We start from the raw sequence: 24,522 nt of genomic DNA, 5'->3' as shown, positions 1-24,522 counted from the left end.
ATTTTCAGCCTGGCTTTTTTGTCAGCAAAATTATCTTCTATTGAGCACAGCACAATGCTTTGTAGAACTGTCTCCCACAACTCCAGCAACCTGGGTTCAATCTTGACCCTGGAGTGCTTTCTGTACGGAATTAGCATTTTTTCCCCCTGACAGCATATGGGATTCCTCTCAATGCTCCAGTTCCCTTCCACATTCTAAGGACGTGGATTGGTAGTTCCATTGGCCAATACAAATTGCCCTTGTTGTGCAGTTGAGAAATAGAATCTGGAAAAGCTGATGGAAAGCATGGGAAGTAAAAGGAATAAAGGGGATTAGTGTGGGTAAACTCAGTGTATAATGGTTGCCGAGGACACTGGGCTGAGGAGCCTGTTTTTGTGCTGGGTGGAACTGGTATGAATTAGATTTTTGCAATAAATTGTTTGTCCTGTTGATTTATGTAAACAGTTCTAGTTGGCAACATTATGTGTAAAGATTTACTTCGTTTAATTCTTATTTAATTACCTGAATACCCTTTTATGATAAATTTGTGAAAATAGAAACTGGGAATAGCGCTGGTCTATTTTGATGTTAATTGAAGTCTGTTTTTGTGCTGCAAATTAAATATGTCCATTAAATGTCTAGATGCTTCCCCTGAAACTCTGGGCACTTACCTCGGAGCCAATGGTGTAAATGGAGATTTGGGCAGTCCATCCGATGACGAAGATCTGCCAGATCCCTCAGTTTCAGCAGCACATCCTGGCCACATGCAAGTTTTTGTAAATGGACCTCTCCAAAAAGAAAGTACAGGCGCGCACCTTCTAAGTGCATCCAGCGAAATTGGACTTATGGACAGCGCATTTGCAGCACTCAGTGAACCTTCATTAATAAGACATTCAACCTTTCGCCAAGAATCGCTGAACGATTACCTTGATACGGTCTGTGGCAATGGGAGTATTAAACCAAGCTTCGGAGAAGCTCACCTGCATCAGGTTGGAGCCTCTCCCAAATTAAGAAGCAGTTTCCCTACAGACACTAGATTAAATGCAATGCTTCACATCGACTCAGATGAGGAAGACCACGACGTTCGTCCGGAGTTAGCTTGCGAGTTTCATGTAGCAGAGGAGAGTGATGAAAATGGCATACAATTTAAGTGTGCGTCTGAAAGAAATAAGCATTTGGACACTCAGCAGTACGCTAATGGGGACCAGCATGGGTTTAGAAGGTCTTTTGACTCACAGATCGATCTGTCTGTAACTGAAGGGGCATCAACCTCGAGTGCAGTGCACCCACAATTATCAGACTCTCAGTGCAGAAATTCTGATGAGGCAGTGTGCAGCCTTTCTTCAGCAGTACAGATTGTTGGGGAGGATGAGCAGGACAGTGGTGAGGGACAAAGCAGTGGTGACATTACTGCTACTGCATGTCAAGAAGATCAAGAGCTTCCTCGGACTGTAGTCGATCAGACGATTGATGCTGGAGGCAGCGCAGAGAGATCGCTCACACAAACAGAATCAGTGGATCGAACCTCGGAACCATCCCAAGTGTCCTCAGAGAATGAGCAAAGTGATGCCACCCGCACGGAGAGTGTCAGTGAGGCCAGCACCAGGCCGGAAGGAGAGAGTGATCTGGAAGGGGCTGACAGCTCGTGCAATGGAAGTGGCTACACTACAAGGGTATCTTCTTCAGTTGGAAGCACCACACGGTTTTCCTCCTTTGAAAGTGCCAGGTTCTCGGAAACCCCAGCATTCTCCTCTCAGGACGAGGAGGATGCTACCTGCCCAGCTGACCTGGCAGCTGATGCTGCTGTAGAAGTCCAAGATTCTGATGGGAGCACAAATGTTCCAGCAACTGAAGAAACTACTGAAAACAACCAGGAGGCAACACAGCAGGTGCAAGAGCCCGTTACAATGGATGATTTACCTGCAGCATCCGAGACTGAGGAAATTTGGCAGAGGAGAAGTTTGCAGGTGGCAGCATCTGCAGTCAATGATCTGTCACAACAAGAAGAGGCCAATGTACCTCCTGCCACAACTCCAGAGGATGCAAGTGAAGCAGCAGCCGAGGCTGAAGGGGGTGATGTTCCAGGTAAGGAAAACAAATCTAGAATGTCATTATGAGGCGTCAAACAACAGAGTAAAATAATTACCTGTTGGAGAGGTTATTTTTTCTTGTAAAGGTCTAGACCAAAAAAAAACCTTTTACCTGGACTTTGAAATTGAATGCTTATGTGATATGTGTTGCATTGTCATTCGCATTTACATTAGTGGAATTGGTGATTAAAAGATTTTAAAATATTGGACTAATGTCATTGGAGCCAAATTTATGAAAGGCACTTTGTTACCACTTCTGCTATTGTTCAATATTCTTGGCCAGATTCTCCATCAAGCAGTCACCAGCCTTTGAGGTCCCTACCCTCAGTGCGGCAAGATGTCACACGCTATCAGCGTATTGATGAACCGCTGCCACCAAGTGAGTCTATTAAATCTCCTCAGATTTGTGGCTTTTGTATGTTATTCCCACCTGACTTCTTGCCAATTAAGAAAATTGATGGAAAGCCCGCAGGAATGAAGTCAATTAGATTTCTGCCAAAGCCTCAGTGAACCACTATGGAAATCTTGCCTGACATTGCGCTGATATTCCACGACCACTGCATAGAGTCATAGAAAAGTACCGCACAGAGAACAGGCCATTCAGCCCATCTAGATCGTGCCAAACCATTTAAACTGCCTACTCCCATTGACTTGCACCAGGACCATAGCCCTCCAGATCCCTACCATCCATGTACCTATCCAGACTTCCCTTAAATGTTGAAATCGAGCGTGCATACACCACTGTTGCTGGCCACACTCTCTTGACCCTCTGAGTGAAGAAGTTTCCCCTCGTGTTCCCTTAAACTTTTCACCTTTCACCCTTAACCCATGACCTCTGGTTTGTAGTTCCACCAAACTCCAATTTGAAAAAGTCTGCTTACACTTACCCTCTCTATACCCCTCATAATTTTGAATACCTCTGACAAATCTTCGTTCAATCTTATACATTCCCAGGGATAAAGACCTAACCTATTCAATCTTTCCTTATAACTCAAGTCCAGTTCTGATAATAACCAAATTTTGCCTTGCCAATGTCTTATATAACTTCAAAATAACATTCCATCTCCTATACTCAATACTTTGATTTATGAAGGCCAATGTGCCAAAAGCTTTCTTTATGATCCTATCTACCTGTGATGTCACTTACAATGATTTATGGACCTATATTCCCAGATCCTTTTGTTCTACTGCATTCCTCAGTGTTTTACTGTTTACTGTGTAAAGCCTACCCTGGTTGTACTTCAGTGGGACCAAATTTTCACACTTGTCTGCATTAAGTTCCATCTGCCATTCTTCAGCCCATTTTTCCAGCGGGTCCAGACCCTGCTGCAGTCTCTGATGGTCTTCCTTGCTGTCCACTGCACCCCCAATCTTGGCATCATCTGCAAATCAGTTAATTAAATTGTTATCCAGATCATTGATATCAATGACAAACAACAACGAGCCCAGCACCGATCCCTGTAGCGCTCCACTAGTCACGGGCCTCCTGTCAGAGAGGCAACCTTCTACTTCCACTCTCCGGCTTTTCCCACAAACCCAATGTCCAATTCAATTTACTACCTCATCTACAGCACATTATAAGCCCATCAGCCCACAATGTTGCGCTGACCATGTCTCTAAATTCTAGGCACCTCTCTAAAAGCTGCCTAGAATTTCCCTAACATGTAGCCCTCTGTTTTTCCTAAGCTCCATCTACCTATCTAAGAGGTTCTTAATAGACCCTATTATATCTGCTTCCACCACCACCGCCGGCAGTGCATTCCACACACCCACCACTCTCTGTGTGAAAAACTTATCCCTGACTTCCCCTTGGTACCTATTTCCAAGTATCTTAAAACTATGCCCCCTTCTGTTAGCCATTTCAGACCTGGGAAAAAGCCTCTGGCTATCCACATGATCAATGCTTCTTGTCATCTTATGCATGTCTATATGGTCACTTCTCATCCTCCGTTGCTCCAAGGAGAAAAGGCCAAGTTCACTCAACCTATTTTCATAAGGTACACCCTCCAATCCAGGCAACATCCCTGTCAATCTCTGCACTCTCTAACCAATCTTCTTGACCAATTTCCTATGTGGGACCTTATCAAAAGCCTTGCTAAAGTCCGTGTAGACAGCATCCACTTTCCTGGTAACTTCTTTGAAAAGCTCTGTAAGATTGGTTAGATATGAACTACCACTCACAAATCCATGCTGACTATCCCTAATCAGTCCAAGTCTATCCAAGTACTTTCTAAAAGCCTGCCTATTAAGCTATTTTACTGTTGTTCTATTTTTAATTTTGGGAAATTATGAACCATTTCTATCACAGAATTGAGGGTTGGGAGGAATGACAACAGTCTCTAGAATTGGAAATGTGACCAAGTAGTGAAATTGGAAGTAAAATAGTTTTGAATGTTTATGTTTGCCGCATTGTAAGTTATTTCTTAATCTCACTTCAAGTATTTGAAGCCCACTTTTACCAGTGGTTTCTTCACATATAAACAAGCTTAGGAAATACTAATTGCTGTGTGGAAGAAGGCCTTTCACCTCCTCAAGCCTTCATACAAGCAATCCAATCTGACTGATCCTCTGGTCCTTTCTCTTTTGTTCTCTGAACTTTTCTCCCTCAAATATCCACTCTAGATAAATCAGATCATACTACTCATTAAGAGGATTGACACCAGATTATAGCCCTATTCAGCAAGATAAAGCTTTTCTTTGCTCACTCCTGTTCCCCACCCACAACAACTTAAACCTGTTTCATTTGGTTCTTAGCTCTTTTTTACACTCACTTCATCTGGACTCTTAGTGACCTTTGCTTCTTTCAAATCATATCACAATCTCCTTTCTTTCATGAAGAATGAAAATCCCAGTTCTTTAATCTTTCCATGTATCTAAAGCCCTACACACAAAATCATTTCTGCAAATGTGGCATCTTCATTACCTTCCCAATGATCAATGACCACAATCAATTATAAAATACAGACGAATCAGTGTTTAACAGTACTTCAACATAATCTTTTTGTCTGTGTTCTGTGTCTCTCTTTATAAAATCAAGAATTCAGTTAACATAAAATCAAAGAACAATACTGCATGGAAACAGATGCTATGGCCCAACTAATCCATGCTGACCACAACGCCTGCCCAGCTAGTCTCAGTTTCCAGCATATCCCTCTAAGCTCCGCCCCTTCGTGTAACTTTTCAAGTGCTTATTTAATGATGCCATTGTAACTGCCTGAAACATTTCTTTCTGGCAGATCATTCCATATTGTCACCACCCACCGTGTGAAAATGTTGCTCCTCATGCCCCTTTTACATCTCTCCTAAATCTAAGCCCCCTAGTTTTGGACTGTCTTCCCCTGTTGCTATAAAACCTATCTGCACCCCACATAACATTATATATTTCTCTTAAGGTTGCCACTCATTCTCCTATGTTCCAAGCATGGCCAGCCTCTTCCTCTCACTCAGGCTCTCTTGCCTGGCCACACCCTTGTAAATCTTCTCTGCACTCTTTTCAGCTGTCTTTTTCTAAATAACTGACACAATCTGTCCTGCCACCCTCAAATATTTGTATGCATGTCGTTCCAGGTTTTGAGTTAATACTCTACATTTTATCCTTTGTTGCCTTTTCTCATTCTTCTTTCCAATTTTGGGCTGAAAATCACAGAAGCTGATGGATTCACCTTAAAGTTTTGAATGTGATAAAAGCCAGTTTGGAATTATAGGTCTTCTTAACTACAGTTATAAGTTTTCTATTAGCAGCTTTAATGAAAGATGAAAGAAATACAGTATTAAATGTGTGGCATTAAAACCCCTAAAGTTGGCCTAGCTAGGATACAAATACTTTTACCAGCTCACTTGCTGCAGGATTAATTCTGCTGGTACAATATAATCTCCAAGAGTTTATTGTCCAGGGGAATTCTTTTTAAATGTGCAGTTGGCTCGGATATTGAAATTTGCAAGCTAATTTTGGAAACCTGTTTTAGCATAATCTTAAATGTCAAAATGCCTGTTGAAATTCTGTCTCTGTATTTGATTTTTGTTGTTCCGCTGTACATCCCACCATAGATTGGGAAGCTCGCATTGACAGCCACGGACGCATTTTCTATGTGGACCATGTGAATAGGACTACCACTTGGCAAAGACCCACAACTCCTGCACGTCAGCAAATGGTTCAACGTTCGAATTCAATCCAACAGATGGAGCAGCTGAATAGAAGGTACTGGAATAAAATCTAAGTTCAAGTTTATTGCCATAGGCATATACACACAGGGTATAAGTGCATGAAAATCAGTTTTTGTTTTGCAGTAGCAATGCAGTACATTACAAACGTGACAAGCATAAGTCAATATAAATTAACATGCATTATCCATAACTTACATGACAAAGCAATTGTGATGACATTAGTACAAGTTCAGAGAAAGGGAAAGAAATATATTTTGAGGTAGTGTTTGGGTTCAAGAACTTGATGAAAATGAGAGAGAAGCTATGCCACACATTTTGCCCTCCCATTGGTTAGTACAGTTGATTGAGATTAGAATCCACTGTCAGGCCGACTAGAAGTCAGCTAGCTTGGCTGATTCAGTTCTACCTGGAAATAGCCACTAAAGGTAAGTTTATAAAATTATGAACACTGGTGCAATGACATGTCAATACACTTAAACTGACGGTTGTGTTCATGCAGAACAACATTGAGCACGCCACTCGCCTCCATGAAATTTTGCATGAGAGGCTTGAAATCAGTTAAAAGTATTTGGTAGTTTTATTTTGTTATGGTTTGAGTCTAAGTGCAACACTTCCTCATTGTGTTTTACATGGCCAGTGCTCAGTTTAAAGGATGTAGAACTGCACAGGATTCACATTGCATTTGGTGTGTTTGGCCCTTCTGCCCTGTATTCCAATCAATCCTCTTCCCACTTCATCTAATCTTAGCCAGTATGTCCTTCCTTTTATTTCACCATCCTGTACAAGTGTTCCCAAGCCGTTGCCTTGTCTACTCCATGTGGCTGTGTCTACTCTGCCCACAGCCTGCCTCAAAATGGGAAAACCTTGTGTTTATTTATCCTCTCATATTGCCTCATAAGTTTAGATTGATCATCCCTCATTTCTTCCAAGAAGCGTTGCAAAGTGCTCCAATTCCCACTCATATCCCAAAGATTTGGGACATAGGTCAGTGACTTAATTGGCCACCGTAAATTGCACACAGTGTTAGAGTTTTGAGTGGATTTGATGGAATATTGGGAGAACTGGATTAATGTGGGTTGATTATAAATGAGTGATGAATGGTTGGTAGGGACACAGTTGGCCTGTTTCGAAGTTCAAGATCAGTTTATTGTCATTCGGCCATACACATGTATACCGCAAAATGAAACAGTCCTCCAGACCAAGGTGCACAACACAGTACATATAACTCACAAACATAACACATAAAGTAATATCACAGATATATTAACAAATAATAACAAGCAAAACCAAGAGATGTTGGAGCAGAATTAGGCCATTCAGTCCATTAAGTCTGATCCACCATTCCATCAGGGTTGATTTATTATCCCTCAATTCCATTCTCCTGCCTTTTCTCAGTGACCTTTGATCCCTCACCACCCTGACTAGACAAGAGCCAATCAACCTTTGCTTTAACTATACTTAATGTGTTGGCCTCTTGTCACCTGTGGCAATGAATTCCATAGATTCTCTGGCAAAAGAAATTCCTCTTCATCTTTGTTCTAAATGGGCATCCCTTTTTTTCCCGAGCCTTTGCTTTCTAGATTCACCCACTATGGGATCCTCTCTACATCCACTCTATTTCGGCGTTTCAATATACGATAGGTTTCAATGAGATTCCCCCCTCATTCTTCTAAATTCCAGCAAGGACAGCCCCAGAGCCATGAAACACTCTTCATACATTAACCCGTTCATTCCCAGAATCGTTAATTGGGGGCTTCTGGACGATGTGGTTCGAAGGCCCGAAAGGGCCTATTCCATTCCCTATCTTAATAAATAAATAAATTTTATCATGAACCTCCTCTGAACCCTCTCCAATGCCAGCACATCTTTTCTTAGATAAGGGCCAAAAACAGCTTGCAATACTCCAGGTAAAGTCTGACTGATGCCTTATAAGGCTTCAGCATTATATCCTTGCTCTTGTATTCCAGTCCTCTCATAATGAATGCTAACATTGCATTTGCCTTCCTCACCACCAACTTAACCCACAAGTTAACTTTTGGGGGATTCTGGACAAGGACTTCCATGTTCATTTGCACCTCTGAATTTTGAATTTTCTCTCCATCTAGAAAACAATCTACACTATATTCTTTCTACAAAAGACTATACACTTCCCTATCTGCCACTTCTTTGCCCATTCTCCCAATCTATTTAAGTCCTTCTGTAGACTTCCTGCTTCCTCAAAGCTACCTGCCGCTCCACCTAGCTTCGTATCATTTGTAAACTTGGCCACAAAGCCATCAATTCTGCTATCCAAATCTTTGGCTTATAACGTGTAAAGAAGTGGTCCTAATAGAATAATGGTCTATAATAGAATAATAATAAAAAATGGTCCTAATAATAAGCTCGGTAGCCCTATAGAATACTACTAGTTACTGGCAGCTAATCAGAAAAGGCCCCTTTATTCCTGTTCTGTGCCTCCTGCCAGTCAACCTTCTATCCATGCTAGTATATTTCCTGTAATATCATGGGCTCTAATCTTGTTAAGCAGCTTTATGTGTGGCACCTTGTCAAAAGCCTTCTGAAAATCCAAATAAACAACATCCACTAACTCTGTTTGTCTATTCTGCCTGTTATTTCCTCAAAGAATTTCAACTTTATACTTTATATAACCGGCAACCAGGAGAACCTGTCTGTTGTTGCGGACGGAGCGGAGGTGCTCAACGAAGCGGTCCCCCAATCTGCATTGGGTCTCGCCGATGTAGAGGAGGCCGCACCTTCAACAGGACCCCACCACTAAGGACATCTTTCCCTCTCTACCCCTCTGCTTTTCGCAGGGATCATTCCCACCGCGATTGCCTGGTCCACACGTCCCTCCCCACAGATCTCCCACCTGGTACTTATCCCTGCAAGCGTAAGTGCTACACCTGTCCCTACACCTCCTTTCTTATCACCATTCAGGGCTCCAAACAGTCCTTCCAGGTGAGGCAACACTTCACTTGTGAGTCTGTTGGGGTAATCTATTGCATCCGGTGCTCCCGGTGTGGCCTCCTCTACATCGGTGAGACCCGACACAGATTGGGGGACCACTTTGTCGAGAACCTCTGCTCCGTCTGCCACAACAGACAGGATCTCCCGGTTGCCACCTACTTCAACGCTCCATCACATTCCCATTCAGATATGTCCATACATGGCCTCCTCTACTGCCATGATGAGGCCAAACTCAGGTTGGAGGAGCAACACCTCATATACCGTCTGGGTAGTCTCCAGCCCCTTGGTATGAATATCGAATTCTCCAAATTCTGTAATTTCCTCCCTCTCCCTTCCCCTATCCCACTTTCACTCTGCCTCCTCTTCCAGCTGCCTATCACCTCTTTCATGATTCTGCCTTCTTCTACTACCCATAGTGCTTTCCCCTTACATTCCTTCTTCACCTCTCCTGCCTATTCCCTCCCTGCTTCCCCTCCCCCACCCCTTGATCTTTCCTCTGATTGGTTTTTCACCTGGCACATTCCACCCTCCCCACCTTCTTTAAAAGGCCCCTGCCCCCTCCTTCTTTAGTCCTGACAAAGGGTCTTGGCCCGAAACGTTGACTGCTCCTTTCAACGGATGCTGCCCAACCTGCTGAGTTCATCCAGCTTGTTTGTACATGGTACTCAGCGTGACTGGAGCTAGAGATGTTTCTGCCAACACAGAGTGCCTGTGGCTTTTCTGTCAAGAAATCCCGGATCCAATTACAGAGAGAGGTGTTGAGACGGGTTCCCTTCTGTATCTGTCTCATGAACAGGCAAAATCCTATCAAATCCTGAAACCACAACTATGGAAAACACCAGATAGCTTCAAACCTTCAAAGCTCTTTTCCACTCTTTTCCAGATATCAGAGTATTCGTCGGACGATGACAAATGAGAGGGCCGAAGACATGGGCCAGGCCAGTTGTTGTGCTGATGCAGGAGCAGGAGCTGAAAGCCATTTTGCTCATTTCAGTTCAGGTAAGGAGGCAGTCTATCTCCATTCATTAATACATGTTTCATGTAAATCATGGTTGGTAGAGGTCAGTATTCCATGTTTATGTGGAAATAATTGAAACTTATAATGAAATGAAATCTGTCAATATAAGGTAATGTAATGGGTGACAGATGACACACATTGTCTATTATAGGAAGTGTTCTACATAATGCACAAACACTGTCATCGAGTTGTTCCATTCACTTTAAGAGACAGTGTCTGATGTTAATGTAAGGTGACTGTTTGTATGGAAGTAAAGGGCCGCGGCTTTCGTTAAGCAGATAAAATGACTCTCGCATGTTGTAATTACAAAATCCTAAGTTGGTTTGAACAAGCTGAAGTCTAGTTCGCACTGTGAAAAATCACTCTGGACAATAGCAAATTTTACTATGTTGAAGCATCACTAAGTAGTTCTATTATAGCCGCAGTGGTGAGTCTAGTAGAAGACCCACCTGACTGTGATAAATATGTCACTCTGAAAACTCGCTTATTACAGACTTTTAGACTGTGTGTGCCAAACAGTTGCTCTCCTTGCCTGACCTGTGTGAGGCTAGGCCTTCAGAACTGACAGACCATTTGCTATCTCTCCTGGGCAATCACTATCCTTGTTTCATTTTTAAAGCACTCCTTATGCAACAAATAACTGATCAAGTTTACACAGCCCTTGCTAATACACATTTGGTGGACTACTGGGAGCTTGCTAAAATGGCTGGTAGTATCCCCTCAGTCAGACAGGGGTCCATCCTTCCTCCTCCTTTCCCTGTCTCAATAAACCCTGCCAACAGAGTCTCCAGCAGATTCATGTCTGTGGCTCCAAACCAGACAATGCTGGATCTGTGTTTTTACCACTCACACTTCAGCATGAGCGCCAAAAAGTGCCGACTGCCTTGCAACTTTGACAGTGCCAGCACATCGGGTCATCGGAGGTCTGTGAACACTGTGGGTTCTAGGGCTGTCGATTGTTCATTACAGGCACACTTTCAGGGTGATGCTCCCTGTGTGAAAGGGGTGCTTGAGAGCAGGCAGAGAGTGACGGACCCCTGCTGGAGAATGTCAACAGCAGCAGGGTCAGACCTTATGGGACACAACATGTGATGCTCTGCTTTGGTGGACGATGCTAAACATGGGAATTTGTCTCGACTAAAGCTGCTGGGCCTCTGCTTGGTGCAGATATCTTGAGCGTTAGAGGACTGTGAATAACCCAAAAGAACTGTTGGCTTGTGGGTGTGAAGGACTTTGGGTTATTACCCTGTACCTCCAGTAAGTTCCACATGATGACACAGTCTAGCACGTGCATCACCCCATGTGAATTCACTCGCCTGCTGGGTGAATTCCCAAACCTCATCAAGCCCAGATTTTCCACTACAGCCACAAAGCATGGGGTCGAGAAGCACATTTCCACATCTGGCTCGCCTATCTGTGCCCATATGCAGAGATTGGTCCCAGAAAAGCTGGCCAGTGCGAAGGCTGGCTTGATGAATTGGAAATGCTAGGCACTGTATGCAAGTTGAATAGCCCTTGCACCTCACCCCACCACGTGGTTCCGCAGTCCAATGGCGACAAGTACTGCTGCCTTCACAAGGCCACAACCCCCAGTCATTACCCAGTCTGGTACATTCCAGACTTTTTGACACATTTAGCTGAATAGATAATTTTTTAAAAAGTGGACTTAGTCAGGGACTCGGGTGCCTGTGTGCACTGCGGACATTCTGAAAACTGCTGTTATAACTCTGTTTGGCCTCTTTGCATTTCTGCATATGCTCTTTGGGCTGAAAAATGCAGCATAGACTTTCCAGCAATGAATGGACTCTGTGTTAAAAGAATTAGATTTTCTTTTTGTTCACCTGGATAACATACTTGTCACTAGTACATCCAAAATTATCGCATCTCTGCACACTTAAACCAACTGGCTAAATGCCAGTTCAGGTTGTCAGCTACTGTATTGACTTTCTCAGCCACCGCATCACCAGGGAAGATGCAACACTCTTGCTGTCAAAAGTCATTGCTATTGTGGACTTCCCACTGCTCCACACGACCATAGCACTGCAAGAGTTTTTAGGTGTGGTGAGTTTCTATCACTGTTTCATTCTGCGAAATGTTGAACTTGTGCTCCACTTGTACAGTGTCCTTAAAGGCAGTGCCCCTAATTGTATGCTTGAGGGTCAATGGATGTGACTAGAGCTCTTTTGAACGCAAACTTACTGGCGCACCCGCTCCCTGTCACTACTGACGCCTCAGTCTATGCTGTGGGTGCTGTGCACAGGCAGTTAGTAGGAGGTGTGTGTCAGCTGCTCACCTTCTTCAGCTGGCAGCATTGCACCCTCCCCCCCCCCCCCCCGGGAGAAAGTACAACATGCTTGACTGCAAGCTTCTCAGTCTCTGCCGTCTGCCATTTTCATTGTCCAGAGACATTGAGTTGCCTGGGACTGTACTCGCTGGAATTCAGAAGAATGAGAGAAGATCTTATAAAAACATATAAAATTATGAAAGGGGTAAAAAATTCTCTGCCCAATGAGGCAATGGAGGCTACCTCAGTAAATATACTTAAGACAAGTTTGGATACATTTTTGCATAGTAGAGGAATTAAGGATTTTGGGGAAAAGGCAGTTGGGTGGAGATGAGTCGATGGCCAGTTCAGCCATGATCTTATTGAATAGTGGAGCAGGCCGATGGGCCAGATGGTCGACTTCTGTTCCTATTTCTTATGTTCTTATGTCTAGTGGAGGGTTGGTGTTTCCCATGGTTTGTTGGCCAAAGCATCAGATTTTTGGTCTGCGTGGCTGCAACGCCACCTGACCTACATTTTGGAGTTCACAACTGACATACAGCACATTGACAGGAAAGATAATGCTGTGGTTGTTAGCTTCTGTTGGCCTGCCATCAATACAAAATACATTGGGGTTGACAATGCCAGCATGGCAGCTAAACAGGCTGCCGACCCAGAGAGCCTGCAAACTGGAGACTTGCAGTTTTTGACTCCTTTCCTAGCCATCACATTATGGCTTCACAGAAAATAGTTGAAGTGTGTGTGGCATGGCCTCGGGCGGGATGTGTGAGCCTGTGTGGTGTGCCAGCAGGTGAAAATTAAGTGCCGTGTTCGGGCACCATCAACACCTTTTGAATTCCCTGACCTGGATGGACCTCTCTACCTGACCACCTGCCCCCCGCTCCCGTGGTTTCACGGCATCTTCTTTTCATGGTGAACTGTACCGTCAAGAGGCCAGAAGTTGCTCCCCCAGAGTTGATAATGGCTGACGATATTGCTTGGGCGTTTATCAACCAAGTTTGTCATCCCATCTGATCCTTCTTCCAACCACGGTCCCAAATTCTCATCAGGCCTTTGGGTCACAATGGCCCAGAACCTCAGGGTTAAATTGCATAACACCATGGTGTGTCACCTACAGTCCTGTGCGAGTGGCTTCACCGTTCCCAAAAGGCTGCACTGAGGATCTCTCTACCAGATGAGGGTTGGCGTGACCGTCTCCCATGTGTCCTGCTCGGGCTCAGAATGGCTCCAGAAGAAGACCTGCCGTTGGCGTATGGGCAGCCACTACGGGTGCCAGGTGATTTTATTCCTGAAACCACAACTACCTGCTGGATGTTTCTGCAGCATTCCACCTTTCTCAGTAAACTCAATGCTTTTGCACCCACTCCTGCCTGCCATCATGGCACGCAGCACTCGGTTCCAATTGACCTACGTTCCATCTTATTCATTTTTATCCACCATGATGTGCATCAACCCACCCCCCCCCCCCCACCACCACCTTAAGACCCCTTACGATAGTCTATCTGCATTTTGGAACGGGGTGAAAAAACTTCTATTGTAGATTGGAAGGGTAAACCTTCCAATCACCTTAGACTGGCTCACCAAAACCTGGATGGTTCCACTACCACCCCCCTACATCACAACATGACCACGTGCTCGTCAGCATACCCCTGGATGAGCTCCGATCAAGGCACATAGGACATGAGCCTGGTATGAGATTCAGGCAGACTCTCAATGTCAGTTTTGCTGAATTCTGGGGGGGAGGGGTGGGGAATGGGCCTGTGTAGGGTAATGTAATGGGTGACAGATGACACATATTGTTCATAATAGAAACTATTCCACGTAATTCACACTGTCATTGAGTTGTGTTCATTTTAAGAGACTGTGTCTGACATAATGATGTTAGTGTAAGGCAGCAACTTTTGGATTGTTCATAATGGAAGTAAGGGGCTGTGGCTATTGTTAGGCATATAAAACAACTCTCCCATGTTTTACTGACAAAATCCTACAACAGCATGTATCTGACTCTTGGCATTTTCTGTGCCCGAAACATTTGGTAATAGTAGGAACACCAAGAACCGAAATTGTCTAGGCCAGTTTTCTTCATGGACCAAATCTGACTTTGAGTGTGTACCACTGTAATTCAGTCCACTTTTGATTCTCCATTTGTTTCTCAATTTTGCAATCTGATACACTGTGGATCCCATATTTCACCAAGATCCCAGATATCTTTAAGAAGTCAAAATAATTGACCATTTAAATCTAGTATCCTTGGTTAAAAATCAGATGCAAATCACTGGCTACTAGCAGCAGTTTACTCTGTTGATTAATGCATGAAGACAGCAGGATTTTTTCCCTTTGTAAATAAATAATTTGTATTAAAATATATCTGTAATGTATGGAGATGTTTTATTCTCATTTTAATGAAATATCTAAAATGCTTTTACTTATCAAGATATTTGAATTCATGTAGATGTGGAGATTCTATTTGTTTATGGAAAGTGGTCCTTGCTGCAGGCAGTCAACTGTCTGAGTTTGTTAATCTTCAAAAATTGCTGGAGAAATTCATTGATCTGCAGATTAAAGTAATTGGAAAATGTAACACCAAGCAATATGTGTTCTAGACAGCAATGATTTATTGATCTATCCCAGTACTTTAACTTCTGTTTGTTGAATGTCTGCCCTAGCTATGGGTGATCTTGATGCAGGCATTTGATGTTTAGATTTTGTTACTTTATGTTTATATAATGCTCATGATTAAGTCCAAGTTTGAGTGCCCAGAGTTCTGAATTCTCATGAACCCTCAAATTTTCATTCGGCATGAGCCCCCAGATCCTCCATTGAGAGCATCCTGATTGACTGTATCACCGCCTGGAACGGGAACTGCACCAACCTTGACCGCTGGGCACTGCAGAGAGTGGTACGGGCAGCCCAGCGCATCTGTGGACATGAACTTCCCTTCATTGAGGATATCTACAGCAGTAGGTGCAGAAAGAAGGCCCAGAAGATCATTACATCACCCCACCCATAAACTGTTTCAGCTGCTTCTGTCTGGAAACCAGTACCACAGCATTAAAGCCAAGACCAACAGGCTGGAGGGCAGCTTCTTTCTACAAGCTATTATACTTTTAAGTTCACGTGTCTGTACATTGTGACAGAGTCATGGCACAAATATTTTTACACCCACAAGTTGTGGGATGGATGTAAGAATTAAATAAATTTGATTCAAAAAATTCAGTTTAAACAAAGAACATTACCAGGCAGGGATGATGGCAGAGCAGTAATGGCTGGAATTTCTAGAAGGACTTCACAAGACACAGGATATATACATACCAAAGAGGAAGAAGTATTCTAAAGGCAGGACGACACAACCCGTGGCTAACTAGAGAAGTCAAAGCCACCGTAAAAGCAGAATACAGGGTATATAATACAGCAACAATTAGTGGGAAGCTTTCAAATACCACCAAAAGGCAACTGAAAAAAGTCATTAAGAAGGTGAAGATGGAATATGAAAATAAGCTAGTCAAAAATATTAAAGAAGATACCAAGAGTTTCTTCAGATACATAAAGTGTTAAAGAGAGGTGAGAGTGGTTATCGGACTACTGGAAAAACCATGCTGGAGAGGTAGTAATGGGGGACAAGGAAATGGAGGATGAATTGAGTAAGTATTTTGCATCAGTCTTCAGTGTGGAAGACACTAGCAGTATGGTGTAAGTTCCAGGTGTCAGGGGTCATGAAGTGTGTGAAGTTACCATTACTAGGGAGAAGGTTCTTGAGAAACTGAAAGGTCTGGAAGTGGATAAGTCGCTTGGACCGGATGGTGTACATCCAAGGGTTTTGAAACAGATGGCTAAAGAGATTGTGGAGGCAGTAGTAATGATCACTATTTTCTGGAAGACTGGAAAATTGCAAATGTCACTCCACTCTTCTAGAAGGGAGAGAGGCAGAGGAAAGGGCAGAAGAGAGAGGCAGGGAGAGAGTATTTGTTGACTTCTATGCATCAAGTACCAAGCCATGGCATCGCATGGAGGTGGGCTTCGGGACTCTTATTATGTGATTGTGATCTTGTGTGTGCTTACTGTGTGTGGCTGTTGGTAATGTGTCTTTACACAAATTACAAGCAGGATAGACACAGGAGCATTGGTTGATGTTGTGTATTTGGATTTTCAGAAGGCCTTTGACAAGGTGACACACATGAGGCTGCTTAACAAGGTATGAGCCCATGGTATTACAGGGAAGATTCTAGCACGGATAATGCAGTGGCTGACTAGCAAGAGGCAAAGAGTGGAGCCTCTTTCTGGTTGGCTGCCAGTGACGAGTGGTGTTCCACAGGTCTCTATTGTGACTGATTGTTTTTACGTTATATGTTAATGATTTTGATGACAGAATTGATGGGTCTCTTGTGAAGTTCATAGATGATACGAAGATAGGTGGAGGGGCAGGTAGTTTTGAGGAAGTAGAGAGGCTACTAAAGCACTAAGACACACTAAGAGAATGGGCAATGAAGTGGCACATGGAATCCAGTGTCGGGAAGTATAAGAAATGAAGAAATAAGAAGAAATGAAAGGGTTGACTATTTTCCAAGTGGAGAGAAAATACAAAAAACTGATCCACAAAGTGACTTGGGAGCGCTTGTGCAAGATTCCCTAAAGGTTAATTTGCTGGTTGAGTCTGTGGTGAGGAAGGCAAATGTAATGTTAGCATTCATTTCATGACTAGAATAAAAATTGAAGTTAAAGTACAGGCTCATCAGGCCGGTGCTTATGCCAGTTTCCGTGGCATGTAGAATAAAAATGCAAGGATGTAACGTTGAGACTTGATAAAACACTGGTGAAGCCTCCCTTGGAGTACTGTGAGCAGCTTTGGGTCCCTTATTTTAGAAAAGATGTGCTGAAAATGGAGTGGGTTCAAAGCAGGTTCACAAAAATGATTCCAGGTTTGAATGGCTTGTCATTTGAAGAGTGTTTGATATCTCTGGGCCTGTATTCACTGGAATTCGGAAGAATGAGTGAATTGAAACCTATCAAATGGTGAAAGGTCGTCATAGAGTGGATATGGAAAGGATGTTTCCTATGGTGGAGAGTCTAAGACTAGAGGACACAACATAGCCTCAGAATAGAGGGGTGTTCTTTTAGAACAGAGATGAGGAAGAATTTCTTTAACAAGCGAGTGATGAATCTGTGGATTTCTTTGTTACAGACAGCAGTGGAAGCCAAGTTTGATTGTATATTTAAGGCAGAGGTTGATAGCTTCTTGATTGGTCAGGGCATGAAGGGATACAGGGAGAAGATGGGAGATTGGAGCTGAGACAGAAAATGGATCACCCTGATGTAATGGTGCAGCAGACTCGAACAGGCAGATGCCCTAATTCTGTTCCTATGTCTTATGGTCTTATTATTTTAAAAGAAAGAAAACTAATTTTAAAAAACATTTAAAGTTCCTCTATAAAACTGCATTGTAGTACTAGATCCAAAGTTAAATTCAAGATGATGGCTTGGAAATTGTATTGCATGTCAAAATATTTGTTAAAGCAACACGTACAAACAAGTTGGATGAACTCAGCAGGTCGGGCAGCATCCGTTGAAATGAGCAGTCAACGTTTCGGGCCGAGACCCTTCATCTGAAGAAGGAGGGGGCAGGGGCCCTATAAAGAAGGTGTGGGGAGGGTGGAAGGTGCCAGGTGAAAAACCAATCAGAGGAAAGATCAAGGGGTGGGGGAGGGAAAGCAGGGAGGGGATAGGCAGGAGAGGTGAAGAAGGAATGTAAGGGGAAAGCACTATGGGTAATAGAAAAAGGCAGAATCATGACAGAGGTGATAGGCAGCTGGAAGAGGAGGCAGAGTGAAAGTGGGATGGGGGAAGGGAGAGGGAGGGAATTACCGGAAGTTGGGGAATTCGATGTTCATACCAAGGGGCTGGAGACTACCCAGACGGTTTATGAGGTGTAGCTCCTCCAACCTGAGCTTGGCCTCATCATGACAGTAGAGGAGGCCTTGAATGGACATATCCGAATGGGAATGTGAAGCAGAGTTGAAGTGGGTGGCAACCAGGAGATCCTGTCTGTTGTGGCAGATGGGAGTGGAGGTGCTTGACGAAGCGGTCCCCCAATCTGTGTCGTGTCTCGCCGATGTAGAGGAGGCCGCACCGAGAGCAATAGATGACCCCAACAGTCTCACAAGTGAAGTAAACACAAAGTACACTGCAGTTGCTATGGTCAACTCAACACATGCAAACAAGCTGGATGAACTCAGCAGGTTGGGCAGCATCCGTTGAAATGAGCAGTCAACGTTTCGGGCCGAGACCCTTCATCAGGATTGAAGAAGGAGGAGGCAGGGGCTCCATAAAGAAGGTGGGGGGAAGGGTGGAAAACCAATCAGAGGAAAGATCAAGGGGCGGGGGAGGGGAAGCGGGGGGGGGGTATAGGCAGGAAAGGTGAAGAAGGAAGGGGAAAGCACAATGAGTAGTAGAAGGCAGAATCATGAGAGAGGTGATAGGCAGCAGGAAGAGGAGACAGAGTGAAAGTGGGATGGGGTATGGGAGAGGGAGGGAATTACCAAATTTGGAGAATTCGATGTTCATACCAAGGGGCTGGAGACTACCCAGACAGTATATGAGGTGTTGCCTCATCATGGCAGTAGAGGAGGCCATGTATGGACGTCCCAATGGGAATGTAAAGCAGAGTTGAAGTGGGTGGCAACCAGGAGATCCTGTCTGTTGTGGCAGACGGAGAGTAGGTGCTCGACGAAGCGGTCCCCCAATCTGTGTCGGGTCTCCCCAATGGAGGCTGCACCGGGAGCAACAGACTCACAAGTGAGGTGTTGCCTCACCTGGAAGGACTGTTTGGGGCCCTGAATGGTGGTAAGAAAGGAGGTGTAGGGACAGGTGTAGCACTTGTGCTTACAGGGATAAGTACCAGGAGGGAGATCTGTGGGGAGGGACGTGTGGACCAGGCAGTTGCAGAGGGAACAATCCCTGCGAAAAGCAGAGAGGGGTAGGGAGGGAAAGATGTGCTTAGTGGTGGGGTCCTGTTGAAGGTGGCGGAAGTTGCAGAGGATAATATGCTGGATCCGGAGGCTGGTGGGATGGTAAGTGAGGACAAGGAGAGCACGGTCCCTGTTGTGGTGACGGGAGGATGGGGTTTGTTAACGCAACACTGTACTATGGCCTATGCACGTTGTTCGTGAAGTCCCAAGACTCCAATACTTCATTGTATGCATGTGCAATGTGCAGGGCTTTTCTGTGGCATTGTGGAGACTCGAGACCGTGAAACAAATTTAATGGAAGTGGATTGTTGGTGGGGGGATGGTGGTGAGTAAAGAAGGGGAGGAGTGGGTAGTGTAGAAAATGATGTGTGGAGAATAATGATGTCTGGAGAGGAAATTTCTTGGTTAGGATGGGTAATTGTGAAGGCAGCTGCTTGAGTATGGGCTTTGGAGATGATTGATAATGGGTAAGCAATCAGAGAATGAAATATCTATGCAGTTTCTCTCCTCTCTGATGCTGCCTGACCTGTTGAACTCTTCAGCATTCTTTATTTCTGCAGCTGCAATTTTTGGGGAAAAATGTCTAATCATGTGGCTCAATGCCAAATATTCCTGTCCCAAAGTGCCTCAGTGCTTTAAAGAGTGAGAGCAATAAATTGTTGTAAAGCACTATCTAAAGTAAGGGCTAAAAACTGCACTCTTACATCGTAAACAGTTAACAAAATAACATTTAATATTGTGTGGTATAAAATAGTACATATTGGCCATCACTCATTGAGAAGATGTCGATAAACTTAATTTGTTAGCAGTGATTGTTCGTGATAAGCATGCCAAATAGAGGTAATCGTCAACATGACTGTTGCTTTGTCTCGATAGATTTCAGGAGAGAACCTACATTTTCTCACTCTGCGACTCGCACCAGGATGAATTTACTTCTGCAGTCTCCTCCTGTCAAATTCTTCACCAGCCCGGAATTCTTCACAGTGCTCCATTCCAATCCTGTAAGCGAATGATCCTGTTCTTTTATTCAGCTGAATGTCCTGATTACTCTGAGAGCATGGGGAACTTGGGCTGCCCCAAGCTGCACTGCAGTGTGGTGTGCACGGTCACCTTGAGGCCAAGATGAGAGCATTTTGGAAGAATTAATTTAATCCTGAATTTTGGGCACAAGTGTCATGCTTGTTTAGCTGGGGTTTTTTTATTAAGTTAGCCCATCTGTGCAACCAGAAGTTACCATGCATTCTAAGATAGTGAACATTTATGCTTTCAGAAAAGGTTATGTTAACAATATTACTTACCCACCTTATCTCCACCAGAGTTTAGAAAACAATAGATATTATGTATTAAACTGAGGATTAAAAACAATAAAATTAAAATGAATTAAAGATAGGTTTGTATCATAAAGTTTTTAAATAGCATAAACTGGACATAGCCATCAATTACATCAGAACATCTGTCAAAGAAGAATAAGGATGTATTTAATTTGCTACAATGATATGTACAAAACACTGGAAATTGGAGATATGGGGAAGGCCATGTGGTGGTGACAATTATTGTGCTGATGTATCCTCTCTCATTACCACTTACTATGGCTTGGCTTGTGTAGACTTTGTGATCTAGCCATATGAAAGTCAACATAAAAAGTAAATGAAGTATCCACTTCACATGTATCTGGATTACTGTTAGTATTTAGAACACATGGAGTGGCAGAAAGTAGTACTGGACAATTGTTTATCAGATTGCTGGCCTGTGACCAGTGGTGTGCCATAGGGATTGGTGCTGGACCGCTATTTTTTTATCATCCATATTAATGATTTGGATGAGAATATAGGTGGCATGGTTAGTAATTCTGCAGATGACACGAAAATTGGTGGTAGAGCGGATGTTGAAGAAGGTTGTCTAAGGCTTCATAGGGACTTGGATCAACTAGGAAAGTGGACAGATGGAGTTTAGCTCTGACCGGTGTGAGGTGTATTTTTGTGAAGTTCAGGGCTGGACTGGCACAATAAATGGCAGGGCCCTGGAGATTGTTGAAGAAGAGGGAGCTCTCAAGGTACAAGTTTGTTGTTCCCTGACAGTGGCAGAGTGGTGAAGAAGGCACATGACCTGCTTGCCTTCATTTTTCAGGCCACAGAATACAGGAGATGGGCCTTGATGTTATGGCTGTACAAGCCATTGGGAGATTGCATTTGAAGAATTTTGCGTATTTCTGGTCTCTTCACTATCAGAAGGATGTTGAGCTGGAAAAGGTGCAGAAAAGCTTCAGAAGGATGTTGCCAGGTTTGGAGGACTTGAGTTATAAGGAGAGGCTGGATCGACAGGGGCTGTTGTCCCTGGAGTGATGGAGGCTTAGGGATGACCTTGTAGAGGGCACAGGTTTGAGGTGAAAAGGGAAAGATTTAAATGGACCTGGGAGGGTGGGGGGAGACAAGTTTTACACACAGAGGATGGTGGGTATATGGCATGAGTACTTGAGGAAATAGTAGAGGTGGGCACGATGTTTAAAGGACATTTTAGACAGATACGTGGGTGGGAAATGTTTAGAAGGATATGGGCTAACTGCAGGAAAATACGACTCACTCAGGTCGGTACCTGAGTCAGCATGGATTAATTGGTCCAAAGGGACTGTTTCCGTGCTGTATAATGTCATGGTAAATATTTGCAGCAAGTAATAGAGAAATTGCATGGGTAAATATGACATGCACTTTATTGCAGCAAATGCAAAATAAATCAAACAGATGGATGTAACAGGTGGGAAAGGAAAGGTACAATTATTTTATTTCAAAGAAACTTCTTGTGAGTGTCTGTATCTGATCATAATCCAGATATCCTGTAAATCATACTTTAAGATAGGTTGATTGATTCGGAAAGGGTTTGGGTAAAAGCCACATGAATGACTGAATCAAAACATTATAGATTTTCAGGTGATGCTCAAAGTATTGAACTTAATTTCATTGCAAACAGGAAATTTAAGAGAGGCTTATGAAACGTTGATTTATCTTAATCTGATTTAATAACCATTTTAAAGAACTTGAGCACTAAAGTAGCAACATGATGTAAAATTGGGGACTTTTTTATCTCAGAGATTATTAAGTTCATGCTTTATTGTTTATATTTTTAAAATGTGAGATGCTTGTGAGTGTGAGAGCTCAACACCTAACAGTGCAAGTGACCCAGGTTCAATTCCTGCCGCTACTTGTAAGGAGTTTATACATTGTCCCTGTGACCAGGTGAGTTTCCTCCAGGTGCTCCAGTTTCCACACACAGTCCAAAGATGTGCTGGTTGGTGGGATAATTGGTCACCATGTATTGTCCCGTGATTAGGCTAGAATTGGGCAGCGTGGCTCGAAAGGTCCCATTCTGCACTTTATCTCAATACATAAATAACATCAGGATTGAAAGGCATTAAACAAAGGCATGGCTAATCAAGCTGTTCATGGAAATCACAGTTTTAGTTATACCTGGTCAATGGGAAGTTGTCAAATGCAATCATTTTTAAAGGATCTCTTTGCAAGTATTGGCACTAATTGAAAGTGCCTGAGCTATATATAACATTTTACATACATCAGTCATCATTTCCTTTAACTTTGTTTCTTATCAGCGTGCCTATCGAATGTTTTCGACCAACACATGTTTGAAACACATGGTCACCAAAGTAAGGCGAGATGCCCATAACTTTGAACGCTATCAGCACAATCGAGACCTGGTGGCATTCCTGAACTTATTTGCTAATAAACAGCTGGAGCTTCCGCGAGGCTGGGAGATGAAGCACGACCATCAGGGGAAGGTGAGCAGCATGGAGGAGAGTGCCCATTTCATGAACTTGATCGCAATGTCTGCTGACCACATCACTTAGTGAAACTTTTGGGCCAAGCTCAAGTTTTCACAAAATTTTTATAAAAGATTCCAGTTTAGACTGAAGTATATAAAATCAGTAATTTTAGTCTGCCAGGTTTGTAGCATGATTTCATAGCATTTCAATTGATTTTTTAGAATTAATACTTTTTACTCTTAAATTCATGCTCTGATTAGAAATCCTGGGGGTGATTCCTTCAGTTTCCTCTTGACAATCAAGTGATTAGTTCCTCATTAGATAGGTCAGGCTTGTTTTGTTCCGCAATGTTAAAAAGGATGGATCTTTACAAAAGAAAAGGTCAGCATGTCTTCTGAATCTGCTGGTCGCAGCAATAATACAGTTTTATAACCACAAAGCACACAGTCCTTTTGCACACGGTCTCATTAATATGCACTGAATTTTCTCCAGAGTTGGCGTATCAAGGTGTAGGAGGGATAATTTAAGGTGAGGAAGAGAAGAGATTTATTAGGAACCTGAGGGGTTTCGTTCAGGTGGTGGTAAGTGTATGGAATGAACTGCCAGTGGAAGTGGTTGAGAAAGGTAGTTAGCAGTATTTAAAAGGTACTTGGACGAGCACATAGATAGGAAAGGTTTAGAAAGATGTGGTCCATACCTAGCTTAGATGGGAATCTTAGTTGTCAAGGATCAGATGGGCTGAAGGATTTGTTTCCATTCTGAATGTCTGTGACTTACCTTGAGGCAGAGTAACACTCAAAGTGGTGGAGGAAAGAGGGTAAACTGGGTCAGACCTATCATCGCTCAATCTATCCGAATAATCTGAAGAAATTTGTGAGCAGTCGTTATACTACCAAGCATTCCTTTCATAAGACTTGCCCGTCCAAAAGCTGGTGGCTGCATCCCCCCACCCATTCTAAAATTATTATTATTTGATTGCTGAGGTATTCTTGTGCAGCAGAAAATGTGTGGGATTACTTAAAATCTATGCAGTTCAGTTTGCAAAGTGGAATAAGGCAAGTTGATTTTATAACTAGCTGGCGGCTAACCTGACAGTTGTCATGAGTCGCACGTTAATGAAAACAGTCAGTTACCTTCTGTTATGTTATATCAAATGTTGGACATTTGACAAGGTGAGACCACACAGAATTTTAAACTAACCACTACATATTAACCATATTGTACAAATATACTGGGTTTGTTTCCAATCTCAGAACTATTTTGTAGATGAGATAAATATTTGGCTT

General features: G+C 43.3%; 1 protein-coding gene across 12 annotated transcripts in view; it reads left to right on the top strand.

Moving 5' to 3' along the window:
• The window catches only part of LOC132392693 (E3 ubiquitin-protein ligase HECW2-like), a 305,761-nt gene that overhangs the window by 184,523 nt on the left and 96,716 nt on the right, over positions 1–24,522 (top strand). For 11 of the 12 annotated variants that reach the window (XM_059966924.1, XM_059966920.1, XM_059966922.1 and 8 more), the window contains 6 exons: positions 622–2,064; positions 2,353–2,448; positions 6,117–6,267; positions 10,084–10,199; positions 20,341–20,465; positions 23,066–23,251. In XM_059966924.1, coding sequence (XP_059822907.1) covers positions 622–2,064; positions 2,353–2,448; positions 6,117–6,267; positions 10,084–10,199; positions 20,341–20,465; positions 23,066–23,251 — 2,117 coding nt within the window. The remainder of the gene's footprint in view (positions 1–621; positions 2,065–2,352; positions 2,449–6,116; positions 6,268–10,083; positions 10,200–20,340; positions 20,466–23,065; positions 23,252–24,522) is intronic. The other variant, XM_059966929.1, reaches the window with a different exon arrangement.

Source organism: Hypanus sabinus, chromosome 4 (genome assembly GCF_030144855.1).
Source record: "Hypanus sabinus isolate sHypSab1 chromosome 4, sHypSab1.hap1, whole genome shotgun sequence".
Taxonomy (NCBI): Eukaryota; Metazoa; Chordata; class Chondrichthyes; order Myliobatiformes; family Dasyatidae; genus Hypanus; species Hypanus sabinus.
The sequence above is the reverse complement of the archived record's forward strand: the minus strand, read 5'-3'. Positions and strand labels throughout refer to the sequence as shown.